Source organism: Sander lucioperca, chromosome 17 (assembly GCF_008315115.2).
Source record: "Sander lucioperca isolate FBNREF2018 chromosome 17, SLUC_FBN_1.2, whole genome shotgun sequence".
Classification (NCBI taxonomy): Eukaryota; Metazoa; Chordata; class Actinopteri; order Perciformes; family Percidae; genus Sander; species Sander lucioperca.
Window position 1 is genome coordinate 7043820 of NC_050189.1, and position 16895 is coordinate 7060714.

Below are 16895 nucleotides of genomic sequence, written 5' to 3' on the forward strand. Positions count from 1 at the left end.
TCTCTCTCTCTCTCTCTCTCTCTCTCTCTCTCTCTCAGAGCTCCGGAAGGTGCAGAACTATTCGAGTGAGTACAACATTAAATTATCAGCTTATCAGTAGTTTCCACTCATGCGTTGTCTGGTGCAGGGAGTCATGGGTCTTCTTAAAAGAGATTTTATTTTTTTAAAAAACAATGTTTTTTGACAATCTCAAGCAGTGCAACCAAAATGTAATATGATCAATTCTTCAAATTGTCCACACGATGGCGCCACTTCTTCACAGCACAGACAAGCTCAATCCAGTATGTAAAAGTTAAAGTGTGTAAATCCACTGATATCATTTTACAGTGTACATTTACTCAATCACTGTACTTGAGTGCTATTTTGAGATATGTACTTTACTTGAGTATTTTCAATGTATGCTACTTTATACTTCTATGAAAATAGATCACTTTTTACTCCAATAAATGTATTTTACGGCTATAGTTAATTAGATGGATTTACATATAAAACATATGATCACTTTATAAAATAAAATGGATTATTATTTAAGATTAAAGATCCTGCACTTTCACACAGCTGTTTGCAGTTATTGTGTCTGTGAAGTTGGAGTTGTGCAAAGCTATGCTAGGATTAACGTGAGGTCACCAAACTCCATGTATAGAAACATTTTTTTTTTGTTTGAACTTGTCCCCAATAATAATTATGTTCTATCTTGTTGTACAAGATTATAATTTGTATGCACAAGTTTAAAACATTCTTTGGGACTGTAGGGACCCCTTTTACACTCTGAAAGGATCTAAGTAAAGGATCTAAGAATGTCTTCCACCACTGCAACTTTGTTTTGGCAGAAATTCAGTGACGCATTCCTTGGGACAGCATCAGTTTGGGCCTAGTCATAAAATAAAGAGTGTTGAAATCAACGTGTGAACCATGACCGTGTCATTCATGCTGACAATGTCTTTTTAACTGTTGCATCAAGCAGACATGTTCAGACATAGACAACCCATTATTGTCATAGTAGAAATCATTAATCACGTCATTATATAATGAGTGTCTTATTCTGCTCGGCTCTGTCCTGTGCAGGTGAGGTGATTTTGGATGCTTCCACAGCCCAGAGGAACCTGGTGGTGTCCGATGACGGAGGCCAGGTGAGATATGAAGATCGTAAGAACGCCCACTTTGAGGGTCCCAAACGCTTCAGCCCCGCCCTCTTCGTCCTGGGCCTAGAGTGTCTCAGCTCTGGGCGACACTACTGGGAGGTGGACGTGGGGCGCAAGACGGCCTGGACGCTCGGCGTGGCCAGCGCCTCAGCCCGCCGCAAGGGAGAGATCAAGCTGAGTCCTGAGGGTGGGTACTGGTGCCTGTGGCTCAAGAACAGCGAGGTGAAAGCTTTGGCATCGTCCCGCCTGCCTCTACTGCTGCCGTCCCCTCCCACTAAAGTGGGAATCTTCGTGGATTATGAAGGAGGCCAGGTTTCTTTCTATGATGTGAAGGCGCGTCTGCATCTCTATACCTTCGTGGATACCTTTAAAGAGAGCCTGTACCCAATATTCAGCCCATGTCTGGCCCATGAGGGGAAGAACTCTTCTCCTCTCATTATATCCCCTGTCAAACACACCTGAGTCTGACAGCCAATCAAAAGCCTGGAGAGTCAGTCAGCATTCAACTTGTATAACATCTTTAGGTGAAAAAAAGTTTAGTGCAAAGCGCAGATACGTTTTAATTTTCATTTTGAACAGATCATTTTGTCCTTTTTATTGGTCTTTTTTTCTTCTCAATGGGCCAACTTTACGACATATTTACTTGTTCTGCAATGCACTTTACCTCAAGCTACTTTCAATCTAATGAAATAAAATCACAGCTAGTCATTTTGCACATCAAATCTACCCACTACAACACTTTCTCATCATACAGGCACGTTATTGCATTTGCTCAAGTTAAACCAGGCTCAACACAGATCCCATAAAGGCCGCTGACCCACAGAGGGACTGTTTCAAAGCAATAAAATGTAAGCACTGTTACCAGTGTGCGTTTAGATCAGAGGAAACCAAAATGTGACATGGATGATACTTTATTGACTGACACATTACAGTGAAATGAAATGCATTTGCTTACTACTAAAAGTAGACAATAGTTCCTTCTTACTGTACACTTACATCACAAGTTGTATATCAAGTAAATAGATATCTTGGTGCAAAAACATGTAAAGGACTAGAGAGGATTATAAAGGCCAGCTTTGACTTGTGATTCTTAATTTTTGCAGTCCTAGTTTAGTCGAGTTGAGTTTGTACTTCTGACACTTTCCTTACTGTGTACGTCTTTGTTATAAGGCTTATGAAACATCACATGAGTAAATGAGTAAAGAAATAATAGATGCAAATTTACTGTCTAGAGGTTTAGGCTTACCTGGGGGGACCAAATGAGAGGTTTTTGTACATACTGTAGGAATATAACATTGTTTGCAAATGGCATATTTTAAAACTGTTAATCCAAGACCATGAAACTATGTTTTCTATTTTTATATCAAATGTTTGCTTTTGTACCTTCTATCTAAAATTCCTCAATAAAGATGATCAGTTACAAACAAATACAAAATGTAATATACTTTTCGTTTCAATGTATGTGTGAGGGATTTGTCTTCTAGCTTGTTGTTAGTGTCAAAAGGGTTTAGCTCCCGAAGGAGCTCTGGAGAGGTTACTGGAGCTTAAAAAGATTTGATTGTGTTCAAAGCTGCACTTATCAACAGTTTTTATATTAACAATGAATCAAATAACTGTAACCAATGTGAAAGTGATGAAACTCAGAAGAGAATTATCACTTAACTCTGCAGTTCCCCCTCATTGTTTTGGCTTTTTAACCTGCGACTTGTCTGTTTTAATTGACTCTTATCGCTCTCATCAACATTGTTTCCAGCTATTTTAAGCAAAAAAAAAACTCTTAAAATGAGCTTTTTCAAACTGGAACGTTCTCTTTTGTTGTTACCCCCCACACTGCTCGTATTCTCCAGAGGGTTAAAGCGATTCCTCCTGGATCTCTGGGCCATGGCCAGGGGATATTCATTTTTATCCTGGTAAAACGAGAGGGCGGGAGGGGGGTATATTTTGGGTCTTAGGTGTGTGGGCGGGAGGGGGGGTATATTTTGGGTCGTGTGTGTGTGTGTGTGTGTGTGTGTGTGTGTGTGTGTGTGTGTAGGTTGGAGGTTGCAGTGGTTACAGCCTGTCTCATGTATCAGTGTACAGCGGAGCCTTGAGGCAGCTGCTCTCTGGTGAGTGTCCCCATATCTCTGCTTTTCTGTCGCTCCTCTCCTGCCTTACCATTTCTATACCGTCACATCTGCTGCTCTGTGCACAGTAGGTGTCTCAGGGGAGTGTTGTTTGCTTTGTTTGTCTCATTTTTGTGGCTTAAGAGCTGTGGCCCGCAGCTGGACTTTTTCTGTTGCAGTCAGTTTAGTACAAATTCAAGAGAAGACTTTAATTCTAGCTACAATTTGTTTTTTCAAAACATTTTTGAAACATGAGGTTTTTCCACTTCGCAATAATCCAGATTATTGTTCCGAGCAGGGAACCACTGCACGACAGGTCACTGGCTACTGGCTCTAGCAATATTTTTGGAAACATGTTAATCCTGTCTGCTGTGAATACCTCTGGCTGAGGCAGAGAGCTGCTTGTGCTAAAAGTCAAATTCACTTATTATTCAGCCTCACAGTCACGCTGCCTTAGAACTAATTAAACAAGCATGATATATTTAGCTTGCAGTTCAGGTCAAGACGCAAATGTCGATCTGGAAAGGTCTGAAACAACACACAAACATTGTAGCGGCCAGTATTATCATCAGATATTAGCTCATCACAAATATATTGGTATAGGCGTAGCTGTCGGCTGTTGAAGTACAAATATTTGCAGTAAATGCCAAAAATATGTTTGAGGTCACTTTAAAACAGTGTTGCCATTACATAGTTTGTCCACCAGAGAGCACTGAACTGTAAAATATCTACCCAGTACATATCTTGGTCTAAATTGAAGTACTGTATGTGTTGATGTTAAAATTGAATGTCACTCAATATATTGGTATCCGATTTTTTTCAAACTCTCAAACATAGATACAGATCGGCCTAAAAAATCAGGTATCGGTCAGGCTCATGAACAGTAAACAAGAATAAAACAGCAACAATAAACAACACTCCCCCAAAGACTCACAAGGACTCGTTTTTTACAAAAAAGAAAAGAAAAATGATTGACTTAACCCTTTGGTATACAGCCTGAAATTGACAATTTTCAAATATTTGTCATAAACCTGTGATGATGATGATAAATGAGTCCTGTCATGCTTTGCTTAGCACATTTGCATGAAAATGGCCCTAAAATAAAGTCACGCCATCTAACCCAAGCGCCCTGAATATCACAGCAGGTTTGATGCCCCGTTCAGAACCTGGTTACTTGCTCTGAAAATGACCCTGCCTATCCGCCGTGCAGGAATGGCCTCTACTGGGAACCTTTCTGAAGAGCAGGTGCACTGCTCCATCTGTCTGGACGTCTTCACTAACCCCGTGTCCATCCCCTGCGGACACAACTTCTGCCAGGGCTGCATCCTGGGATACTGGAAAACCTGCCCTTTGTTCCAGTGCCCGATGTGTAAGAAGTCCTTCACCAAAAGGCCTGATATTAGCATCAACACGGTCCTGAGGGAAATCGCAGAGCAGTTCAAGGAGATCAGGGTTCGAAGTGCGGAGGAAAAGGCGAGCGAAGAAGAAGAGAGAGAAAAGAAGTGGACGATGGAAAGAGGGAAAAGGGAGGATGAGCAGAGGCTTCTGGAGAAAGGTCAGAAGCAGCAGTTACTGGAGGAGCTGAAGCAGAAGCAAGAGGAGGAGAGGAGAAAGAAAGAGAAGCCAGGAGAGAAAAAGCCTCTACTAGAGGAGCTACCGCCGCTGATCCCCCCTGTGTCAGCACCCAGAACCTCTCCTCCACCGTCACCCCAGGCCACAGCTCATCGGCCACCACCGCCGCCTCCTCTGCCCCAAACATCACCCCCACCTTCCCCTCAAATCCCTGCTTCGCCATCTCCTCAGGCCTCCCCTCCGCCTCCCTCCTCTTCCCTCCCGCCTCCCTCCTCTTCCCTCCCGCCTCCTACCTGGGAGGAAGTCCTCTGTGATGTCTGCCTGGGGGACGGCAGGCCAAAAGCGATCAAATCCTGCCTCGTGTGTCTCACTTCCTACTGCGAGGAGCACCTGACGTCTCATTCCGCCAGGTTCACCAAGCACAAGCTGATAGAGCCCGTTGCCAACATGGAGGACCGGATGTGTCCGAAGCACGAAAGGCTCCTGGAGCTGTTCTGTAAGAGGGATCAGACCTGTGTGTGCGTGCTCTGCACGGAGACGGACCACAGGGCGCACTACACCGTCCCCGTGGAGAGAGAATGGACAGAGAAAAAGGTGAGACCAACAACAAAATAGTTTTTTAGTTAGGCAAATGTATGCAGACATTTCAATCCCAATGAAGCTTCCTCACAGTCTCTTAACAGTAATCAATGATTCAGTTCAATTCAATTCAATTTTATTTATAGTATCAAATCACAACAAGAGTTATCTCAAGACACTTTACATATAGAGTAGGTCTAGACCACACTCTATAACATACAAGGGCCCAACAATTCTAGTGGATCCCCCAAGAACAAGCTTAAGCATTTAGTACAACAGTGGCGAGGAAAAACTCCCTTTTAGGAAGAAACCTCAGACAGACCCAGGCTCTTGGTAGGCGGTGTCTGACGGTGCCGGTTGGGGGTGTGATGAATAGTGGCAATAACAGTCACAATAAAGATACTGGAACAGTGACTAGAAATAGGTGTTGTAGTAGTTCATGGCATAGCAGGGCACTACAGGGCGGTACCATAGACTGTATATAAGAATGGACCAACAGATCCCGTTGCTCTGGACGGAGACCAGTGAAGGATATTAGAAGCACTTTTCGGTGAGCGCCGAGCGTTACTGCGCAGCCTCCAACTGAGAGAGACGACGTAAATGTGACGTGAGCAACCTGTCTGAAAGTTGTAAGTCTTCTGGTAGCTGTGCCAAGAGAAATCTCAATCATTCCCAATCTTGCAGAGACGGAGAGCGTAGGTATATGTAAGGAGATAACATAGGCATAGCCTAATTATTGCTAACTAAAATGCTAGTTAACATTAGTAATTACACTTAAACAGCTAATGTGAGACGAAACTGCCTGCGCGCTTCTCCTGTACTATACGGTAATTTCTCTACTGTGCGACAGTAAGTCGCGTGGTAATGACACAATCGTTAGCCTATTTTTACAAAAACGTCTGCTACGGAGCCATAACGTGAGGTACAAGGTAATGGAGCCTTTTATACATTGTCGTGTTTCTTTAGAAATAAACAATGGACAAATAGAGTCTTTAAATGCTTCATGCTTTCGTCAATGGAATGCTAATGGGGGGTGATCGCTTTGTAGCATTAAAATGGCGCCATAGGAGGTTCACGGTCCGAGGAGAGGCTTAACCCCTTGGGCGTTACAGGACGTAGCGTGGCACAGCAGAGCATAGCAGGACGTAGCAGGACGTAGCAGGATGTAGAAGGACGTAAAAGGACGTAGCAGGACACTGCAGGGCACCGCAGAGCAGAGCAGGGTGTAACAGGGCATAGCAGGGCGTGCAGCGGGACCACGGCGACAGCTGCAACCATGGTTTTGGTGCCACCCTAATCCAAGGAAACATGCTGGGTGAAAAAAAACAAACAAACATGCAATGAGCACTCAAAGTGGTGTTAATTACACAGGTTTTAAGTTTAAATAAAAGAATAAAACAGAAGAGCAAAACAAATTGAAATGCATAAACATATATTCCACCCAGATGACAACAATTGTCTGCTTACTGACACTAATGTTTTTATGGTTGAAGAAAGCCCAGGTTTCCTAGTGACACTTAAACTAACCAGTAAACACGAAGTAGTGACAGAAGAGATTATAGATTGTTATTTTTCTTCTTTTTTTTTCTTTATTTATAAACATAACATTACAAACATTAAGCACATAAATACATAGAAACATACTATAGATTATCTACAGTGAGCAGTAATGTGATTACTTTTTTCAGTAACGAGTGGTGTCAAGGATTACAATCTGAAATTCAGATACTATCCAACTAAAGCTCTGTTTCTTTGATATTTGGGGGCCTACATGTACAGCCTCATTGGTAGGCCTAGTTGGCCCAAACGGTGGGTTGAAACAGTTTAGACTGGGACATGTTATTTTAGCAGAGGGGCTAAAGATGGGGAGACAATCTAGCTAGATTACTATAGTTTTTTAATCTTATTTTCCATGTTCAATTTGGTCTATATCTACTGTCATGTCCACACTAAGATGGCTACATTTAAACATGCTTCTTGTCTTCTTTATTTGGCCTTCTAGCCACACTTAACAGGTGTTTTTCACACCCAAAGTGATGCTTTTTGAACACATGTTGCAGCCATGCATTGCAATTTGGGCAGCAAAACTACTGAATGGTGCTGTGTGCTAGACATTTTAAGAAACCACAATGTCCCTGTAATGGGATAATGGTGCCGTCAGTCTTGTCAATGAAAGATCTTAAGGGGAGACATAACAGGGAAATGGGGAAAATATTTAAACTAATACTGTAGATATCACCCTGAAATGTCCCCAGTTGATTACTCACATTAAGACTATCATTTTTGTATTAAAAGTTTTCTGAATTTTTAATGTTTAAATATTCAAATAAGGCATTATCTTATTCTAACTTTTGGTGAAATTTGGAGAAGTCTACAGGTGCAAAAAGACAAAGTGTAGTAGTAAAATAATACACATGTATTTTGGATATTTTTTTTCACACTAGTCTAAAAGAAGACGCAATGTTATAGAAGCAAAATAGCCCCAAACCTCAACATTTCCTGTAGTGTCACTCTGCTCCATGCAACACGTTCTTTTTTTGTTTTAATCCAAGCTCCGTGGGTCATGCCATGTGTTTTTGCATCTAAGACCATGACAGATATGGTTTTATTGTGTGGATTGTTTGTGTGAAATCCTGTTGTGCAGGCACAGCTGAAGAAGACAGAAATAGATGTCCAGCAGATGATCCAGGACAGAGTGACGAAGGTGGAGGAGATCAAACACTCTGTGGAACAAAACAAAGTGAGTGACAAACTGCCGTCACAATTCAAATTCCAATACCAACAGTAAATGCATTGACACAGAGAGTATTAATCAATGTATATTTTGTTGTGATTCAGGCCAGTGCTCAGAGGGAGGTGGAGGAAAGCATGCAGGTCGTCTCGGAGCTGGTGCGCTCCATCCAGAAGAGTCAGGCCGAGCTGGTTTCGGTCATAGAGGAGAAGCAGAGGCAGACGGAGAGCTGGGCCCAAGGCCTTATCACTGCACTGGAGCAGGAAATCGCTGAGCTGAAGAGGAGGAATACAGACTTGGAGAACATGGCTCGGACCGACCACATTCACTTCTTAAAGGCGAGAGAGCATTTTGCTTTAAAGAGCAAAGTTGGGGACAACTCTGAAGTTAAATAAAAAGAAAAAAGGTGTAGATCTCGATATCAGAGTCCAATCCATCCATGACCGAGATGTTTGGCATCTCAATCTCAGAGTAGTCTATATCCACGACGTTCCACTTCTCTTTTTGGCTGGATGTTCGTTTCCTTCCGCTTTCTTTGTGTTGGCATTCTAAACTCTGTTGGATGTATGAGGACTATGGTTAACTGCTCCTCAGAGCTGTGCAGGGTACAGCTAGCTAGACTATCTGTCCAATCTGAGTTTTCTGTTGCACGACTAAAACAACTTTTGAACGTACACGTTCCACCTGAACAAGTTCCTTCTCGAGGCGTGTATGTGGCTCGAGGCTTTTGCAGAGGTGCCGTTACTTTGTCCGGTGCTTAGCGCCGTCCAAGGTGATTGTGATCGGTTTAAAGAAATGCCAATAAACCAGAGCACGTTTTTCTCCCAAAAAATCTCACAATTTTTGTTTAAAAAGTAGATGAATATGGTTTGAAAAGGACTCAATCTAAAAGAAAAAAAGCTTCCTGAGTTTTGTAAACAAAGATGATTACAGTCTTAAAAAAGTTGCTATTTTTCATTTAAATTGTGCATATGCTGTTGTGTTAATTGAGTCTTGTGCTCCATTTCCCTGTAGAGCTTCCCAGCCCTATGTACTCCTCCCTGTGTCAAAGACTGGTCTGAGACCAGTGTTCCCACTGACATGTGTGTAGGCATGATCAGGAGATCTGTGTCCAAACTGAAGGCAACGTTGAATGAAATCATCGGCAAACTGGCTGAAAGTGGTGGGCTTTCCTTTAACATCCCAACATATGTTGTATATGTTTCTGTTTTGAGGGCATCGCCACGATAAGCTGGACACAGTTTGTCTAAAAATAGGCCTAATTTTGTCATTTTTTGTTTACAGAGATCAAGAGGATTTTGAAATACAGAGGTATTTTTTGTTTTGTTTTTGCATTTGGTGTCTTTTTATCATCTCAAAATTCTCCAACAAAATAAATCCTTCTTTATGTCTCATTTCTGCAGTGGACGTCACTCTGGACCCTGACTCAGCCAACCCGTGGTTGCAGCTTTCCCAGGACAGACATCAGGTGAGACACCTGGGTGCATGGCAGGACCTCCCAGACCACCCGGATCGCTTCGACACAGTGGTCATCGTCCTGGGCCGTGACGGCTTCACCTCTGGGAGACACTACTGGGAGGTCCAGGTGGGGGACAAGGACGACTGGTACATGGGCGTGGCCAGGTCTTCTGTCAACAGAAAGGGCAGGATCTCTGTAAGCACGACCCAGGGCTACTGGGCTCTGGCCATGAAGAAAGGCCAGGGGTACCGGGTGTCAACATCCCCGCCTATAACCCTCCCCCTCGACCCCAAGCCCAATCGAGTGGGTGTGTACGTGGACTACGAGGAGGGGCAAGTGTCCTTTTATGATGTAAAGGCTCGGACCCATATTTACACTTTCAAAGATACATTCATCGAGAAGATCTTGCCCTTTTTCTACCTGTACTGCTGCGACAAAGCCTCTGATACCATCGTGATTTGTGCTGTAGATGAGAAAAGTCTGATCAAGCAAAACTAAGGACAAGTTTGACAGTAAAAACAATCCTCATTAAAATGAAAACTGCATTTTGTGGTAGCCAAACTTGATGGAATCCCTTATTTTTTTTTTTTTTTTTGTATATTTATTACATGTATAGTGGAGCTCAACAAATATATTATTGTACACCTTACGTATTCATATCAGCTGATGGCAGTTCCACAAAGCCTTAAAGGGATAGTTCAGGAAATATGAATTTTTGCTTTCTTACAGAGGGTTAGATAAGTTTGCTTTCACTCTCATGTCTGTACTAAATATAAAGCTAGATCTAGGAAGTGGTTAGCTTAGCTTAGCATTAAAATGTACAAAAACATCTACCTACCAGCACCTCTAAACTTACTAATAAAAGGAAAAGTTTGATATTTTGGGAAAATAAGCTTTTAAGCTTTTTTACATAGACATTACGCTTATTTAATTTCTTGCCAAGAGTTAGATAAGAAGATTTATATCTCTGTTATGTCTGTACAGTAAATATAGCATCAGCTAGAGCCAACAGCCAGTTAGCTTAGCTTAGCATAATGACTGGAAACCATAGACTGTTAATATTAATGGACAACGCATCTGGTTCGGCGAAGTGCTACAAATGCGGAAGTGCCTTAAACCTGCATTCTATCTGAATTCCAGCAGGGAGCGAGACGTGCAGTTGCAAAAGGAGTTCGGTTTCTGTAGAAGTCTATGAGAAAGTGACCCACTTCTCACTTGAATTATTACCTCAGTAAACATTTTCATAATGAGTTTATGGTCTCAATCACTAGTTTTAAGTCTTCTGAAATACAGAATGATGTTGGGTCTCGTTGATTTTAAAATCAGCGATAAAGCAAGGGGTGTTTTAGGGCGTGGCTATGATGTGATTGCCAGTGAAAGTGTGTAACGTAACATAGAGTGTAAGCAGCTCCTCCCTCACTCCTCCCTCTCATCTAAAATCGTCACATTCGCAACCAGGGTCGCTGCGCCCATTACGGCAAACTCGACGACTGATAGCAGATCTCCACAAACCAATGGGTGACGTCACACATGCGCTGTCCATTAATATTAACAGTCTATGCTGGAAACAGAGGGTAACCTCTTGCCTACCTCTGTCCAAAAACAACAACATTCACCTAACAGCACCTTTAAAGCTCACTAATTAACACTTTATATCCCATTAATTTAATGGGGGGAGGTTGATTTCATGATTGCATGTTTAAGTTTTATTTAAGTGTGATTGATGCTGTGAAGGTTGTGTGCTGAAGAGAAGTGTGTTCATGATTTACTACAATAAATATTCTCAACTGTCACCCTTTCTGGCTTCATGGACTTTTGGAAATATTTCAAGTTTCATTTCTGTCAAATGATGTCACTTGACCACACCCACTACAGTAACCGGAGCTGCCTCAGCTTCTCCGGGCTGGTCTCGAGATGATGACTATTGAATTGTTAGTGGTGCCATAACTACTATATGGTCTTGCTTGTGAAAGACTGGAAGTTACAGAAGATCTACAGAAATCAAGTGAGTCATTTTACGACTAATTTTGTTTTTCTGTTGTTTTTACTTTTAAAATACAGAACTGTAAGAATGTTATGCAGGACTAAGATGTGCAAGCTGATTCACGTGAATATGACTCATCGGGCGGGTCAGGATTCACATTGTGTGAGGGACCAAGCAGCAAGCCAAGGAATGGTTTTATTCATCCCAAAAATAGCAAATTATGCTGTTAACAAAGAATGAAAGAGGTCAACTAAATAGAATGTAAATAAAGCTCTTAACGCAACAAACTCAAAATACAACTGACCTAACAAAGAAGAAACAAAGGGGGCATACTGGTTTATCAGACCAGGTTTTGACACACAGGAGAAACTAACTAATAAAACATTACTAATTAAACTACAAATAATCAAAACAAAACACTTATTCCAAAAAATCTAAACTTACTTATGTAACATTTACCAAAACAAAAAAAATTAAATATAATTTAAATCAATTGACAAGATATCTAAAGAAAGAATGAAGCTGCCCCATGACATGACAAGTAGTGGTAGGGTCCAATTTGGCTACCTCCCCTTTAAAGGAGCTCTTGCTGCAGGTGTCACCCTTTTTGCCCAGCGGACTGCCTGGCACCGTTCCAGAGTGTGGAACCTCCAACCCAAAAGTAACTAAATCCAAGTCCACGGCACAAAAGATACCTTGGTACTGTCAACTAAATAAATAAAGTAAATGTATGTGAAAACAAAACCACGTAACCTGTAATTTATTTGTACCTAAGTAAATGTTTGAAACAAAAGCATGTATATATAATGCAGAGAAGCTCACAAGTCTCTGAGCTCGAGTCCAAGTCAAGTCTCAAGTCTTTGAGCTCAAGTCCAAGTCAAGTCTCAAGTCTCTCGTGGTTATGTGTGTTGTATCACCTGCTGCCTTCCATCTAGGCTGCTCAGAACACTGCAGAGCTATAGAATTCAAGACATGTAATATGTTATTCTGACTCCTTTATCTATTATCATACAGTATCAGCTTTGATTAGTTTTTTGGTATATAATCAGTGTAAACAGGCTATTCTAATATGACAAAAAACAACAGGAATGCTTTACTTTTAAGTTAATACAGTACAGTATAGACCAAATTTGAGGTACTCAGGGTATCAGGAAAATATTGCTAAAATTAAAGCTAAAGTGCGTAGTTTCTGTCACCCCCATGAGGAATTCTAAGTAATGACAACAAAATTGTCGGCGCGTCCACATGATCCCCCCCCCCCCCCCATCTACCTACCATATTGTTGTTCTCTCTGTGGCCGGTAGCCACGCGCAGCAGATGCGTTACGCATTACGTAGTTAGCTAATAGGTTGCACACGATAACATTCAGCTTATCAGACGTTTCCAAAAAAATAAGATTGTGCTCGAGTCTGAAGTCTTTTGAGGACGAGTCTCAAGTCAAGTCTGAAGTCACTGTGTATGAGACTTAAAGGAACACGCCGACTTATTGGGACTTCAGCTTATTCACCGTAACCCCCAGAGTTAGATAAGTCCATACATACCCTTCTCATCTCCGTGCGTGTTGTAACTCTGTCAGACGGCTCCACCGGTAGCTTAGCCTAGCACGGCTCCTGAAGGTAATCGGTTCCAACTAGCTTACTGCTCTAAATAAGTGACAAAATACGCCAACATGTTCCTATTTACATGTTGTGATTTGTATAGTCACAGCGTGTACAAATAAAAAGGTCACATGAGACACAGCCATCTTCTAACCGTATACAAACTGGGAACTATATTCTCAGAAAGGTAAAGCATTGCTACTCTCTGCTCGGGGCTTCTTAGGTGGTGCAAGCATATCACTCCGCCCAAGTAGCAGAAGTAGCACTGCTTCGCCTTTCTGAGAATATAGTTCCCAGTTGATATACGTCTATGGTATAATGTGTCCGAGAAATTATATGAACCAATCTTCAACCAAAAAGAACTGCATAAACCAAAGAAAATAAAGTGAGTGAAAGAGGTTACCACTTTTTAGGATGGCTGTGACCATCACACATTGTACACAGCCTAAAAATAGACTTGATTTCGAAGACTTATCTTGACTTTTTTTCCTAACTGTTGTGTTTGTATTCAGTACAAGGCAAAAAACCTGAAAGAACACATTTTAAACACATAAATCCCATTTTCTCCCACAGAGATTCCATCATGTCATCTTTCAGTGGCCTTGCTTCATTTCCGGAGGATAATCTCCAGTGTCCGATCTGTCTAAACGTCTTCAGCGACCCGGTCACCACACCTTGTGGTCACAACTTCTGCAAGACCTGCCTCAGCCTGCACTGGGACAAGAGTGATTTATGTAGCTGCCCGATGTGCAATAAAAGATTCCACATGAGGCCTGAGATCTCCACAAACATGGTTATGGAGAAGATTTCAGTCCAAATGAAGAAGAGGAAAGTTGAGACACCTGAAAACACTGTTGCACCGGGGCAGGTGAAGTGCGATGTGTGCGCAGACATTAAGTACAAGGCCCTGAAGTCCTGCCTGGGGTGTCTGACGTCGTACTGTGAAGCCCACCTGGAGCCTCATCTGAGAGTTCCTTCCCTGATGAGACACAAGCTGATCGACCCGCTGGAGAACCTGCAGGAGAGGATGTGTGAGAAGCACGAGAAGATCCTGGAGTTTTTCTGCAGGGATGAGCAGGTGTGCATCTGTCTGCTGTGCATGGAGACGGACCACAGATACCACGAGACTGTGTCTATTGAAGAAGAAGGGGCTCAACAGAAAGTACGTTTATTTTATTTTTTAAATGCCTCAGAATCTTGAATACAGGATGGAATGATCAAACCTTTTTTTGTCTTCAAATTTCATATTTTAGGAAAACATTGAGTCCAAGAAAGCAAAGATCAAATTGATGATTGATGACAGAATGGAAAAAATAAAGGAATTCACAGACTCTTCTGAAATTAGCAGAGTGAGTACTTGTACATGTACTAATTTTTTACACTTGCGTGTAATTCTGTGACACTGACGTGACTTTATTTTTTATAGGAAAAAGCAAATAAAGAGGTAGATGACAGTGATACGCTCTTCAATACTCTGATGAATCATGTACAAGTGGCCCATACTAAGCTAAAATCAAATATCAATAATAAGATCCAAAAATCCCAAGAGAGAGACAAAGTGATGATTGAGGAGCTGCAGGAGGAGATCGCCCAACTGCAGAGGAAGAACTGTGAGCTGGAGGAGCTTTCACAAAGTGACGACCACCTTCACCTTCTGCAGGTTAGTCAATGTTGACGTCATCGGTTCCCTCGTTTCCCCTTCTTTTGTATCTTTTCCTCGCTCCTGTGCTCCCGCAACAAGATGAGAGATACAAGGATAGACAGTATTTTTTCATTTGATGCATTTAATGGGCGACCCAATCAATTTGAGGGTCATGAGGGCAGAAGATAAAAGGATTTTAATTGAATTTCCAGAAAATCTGTTTCTTTTTTTTCTCCAGTTTAGCGAATTGCAAAACCTTTTTGCAATATTTTGACTTTACATTTTTATTTCCAATGTTTCTACCAAGGTTTTTTTGTGTGTGCATAAAAACAGGTGGATGTGAACACTTTGTAAGTTGGCCAAAAAGCCAGACATATGATATATTTATTAAAAGGAGTAGTTTTATATTTTAGGAAATAGTCTAATTATTAATTTAAGGAGACAGCAAGAAACATGACGAGGAGAAAATGTTTGGCTTTAATGGTTGGCTTTAAAAGGTTGCATTTAGCCCAGTGGAAACTCATGATCATGTGTCTGTGAATCATTTCAGACTTTGCAGGCCCTGAGCACCATATCAAACGCCAAGGACTGGTCTAAGATCAGGGTTTACCCAGACCTGTGTGTGCAGACGCTCAGGAGAGCCATGACTCATCTTGTGCACACTTTCCTATCAGAACTAAAAACCCTGACAGACACGGGTAAAGATCTGCTGCATTTGCTTCCCCAGTAAGAATGTCTCGATTTCTATTACAATCCAATAACTGTTTGTGTGTTTTCACTTCTGACAGAACTGACCAGGATGAGACAGTACAAAGGTGGGGTCATACATACAATTAATTTACCTTTCTTGCTGATTAAATTCAACTATTACTAAAGTTGAGAGCTTTAACTAAACATTATTTTCCTAGAGTGTGTCACCTTTGACCCAGCCACAGCGGGTTGCCGCCTTGTGGTGTCTGAATATGGGAAACATTTAAAGTACTACAAAACTGCAAGCCCCTCATCGTCTGATGACATGGAGAGGTTCGACTGTCCCATGGTTTTGGGGACGAAGGGCTTCACCTCTGGGCGTCACTACTGGGAAGTCCAAGTGGGCCTGAGAACTAACTGGGACGTCGGTGTTGCAAAGGAGACGGTAAACAGAACAAGGGTCACGCTGACAAAAGAAAATGGCTTTTTCGCCATAGGAAAGAGGTGTTCTGAATATCAAGTTCATTGTACACCCTACACAGTCCTCCACCTGTGTCCCAGGCCAACACGTGTAGGCGTGTATGTGGACTATATGGAAGGCAGAGTCTCTTTCTATGATGTCGAAAGGAAGATGCACATTTATTCTTTCACAGGAGAGTCTTTCACAGAGAAGATGTTCCCATACTTCTATCTGTACAGCTGGGCTAAGAAATCTAAGCCTTTGGTTATAATCTCAATGTGAGATGAAGCATTTGTTCTTTCTCTCATTCGCTCCCTCCAAAAGCCTAAAGAATAACGGACCAGAACAATAACACAAACTAACTAACCCATCGAGGCAGCGGTAGACTAGCAACTCCCAAGTTCTACGAGGTAAAATTTCAGATTTTTTTCTATGGAGGGTGGCTTTGGTGAGAGCGTAGATGTACTGTATACAACGGCTTCAGTTCCCCCCTGTAAACTTACACAGGGCTGTCTGACATTAAAGTAAAGTGGTTAATTATTCTAACTATAGTGTACACTTAAACGAATATTGACTCATTTGTGGCTAAAACACGTTTAGCCGCTGCCCCCGTCCACAGCAGTACATAGCTTAGCTTCCGTGTCAGTACTCCTGCCTGCTTCTCCACTGGGGGAGTACTGACTGCCATCTACTGTAACTAATACACTGACTATGGATAAGTACCTCACACTTCAAAAAATTCAAACTATTCCTTCAAATCCTTCAAAATTGACCACTTATCCTCAAAAATTAATTGTTGAGTAATGTGATTGAACATCCCAAAAAGGCTGAGATCATATTGTGGCGACGGTAGTTAAAAGCCAAATATAATTTTAAATGTTTTAAAGACTAAAATAAAGTAAAAAAAAAACAAAAAAACAGCAACGCCACCTATAG

The 16895-nt window shown here is 41.7% G+C and overlaps 2 protein-coding genes across 2 annotated transcripts in view; both read left to right on the top strand.

Moving 5' to 3' along the window:
- Window positions 1-1943, top strand: part of LOC116053357 (nuclear factor 7, brain-like) — a 13394-nt gene extending 11451 nt beyond the window's left edge. Inside the window, exons 7-8 of the mRNA XM_031304442.2 lie at window positions 39-65; window positions 1066-1943. Of these exons, the coding sequence (XP_031160302.1) occupies window positions 39-65; window positions 1066-1604 (566 nt within the window). The 3' untranslated portion in view covers window positions 1605-1943. The remainder of the gene's footprint in view (window positions 1-38; window positions 66-1065) is intronic.
- Window positions 1944-3159: 1216 nt separating this feature from the next.
- LOC116053428 lies at window positions 3160-16338 on the top strand. The gene is made up of 13 exons (XM_031304544.2): window positions 3160-3247; window positions 4387-5410; window positions 8040-8135; window positions 8234-8464; window positions 9141-9288; window positions 9411-9437; window positions 9530-10079; window positions 13741-14329; window positions 14421-14516; window positions 14594-14827; window positions 15360-15507; window positions 15598-15624; window positions 15718-16338. The coding sequence occupies exons 2-13, from the start codon at window positions 4430-4432 to the stop codon at window positions 16239-16241; spliced, it is 3651 nt and encodes a 1216-aa protein (XP_031160404.1). The 5' UTR covers window positions 3160-3247; window positions 4387-4429; the 3' UTR covers window positions 16242-16338.
- Window positions 16339-16895: the final 557 nt, after the last annotated feature.

Excerpts from the sequence above, each read along its gene's own strand:
- LOC116053428 (XM_031304544.2), top strand. The coding sequence starts at position 4,430 with ATGACCCTGCCTATCCGCCGTGCAGGAATGGCCTCTACTGGGAACCTT. Across the intron at positions 14,330-14,420 it reads AAGAAGGGGCTCAACAGAAA|GAAAACATTGAGTCCAAGAA; the intron begins GTACGTTTATTT and ends TTCATATTTTAG. Across the intron at positions 15,508-15,597 it reads AAAAACCCTGACAGACACGG|AACTGACCAGGATGAGACAG; the intron begins GTAAAGATCTGC and ends CACTTCTGACAG.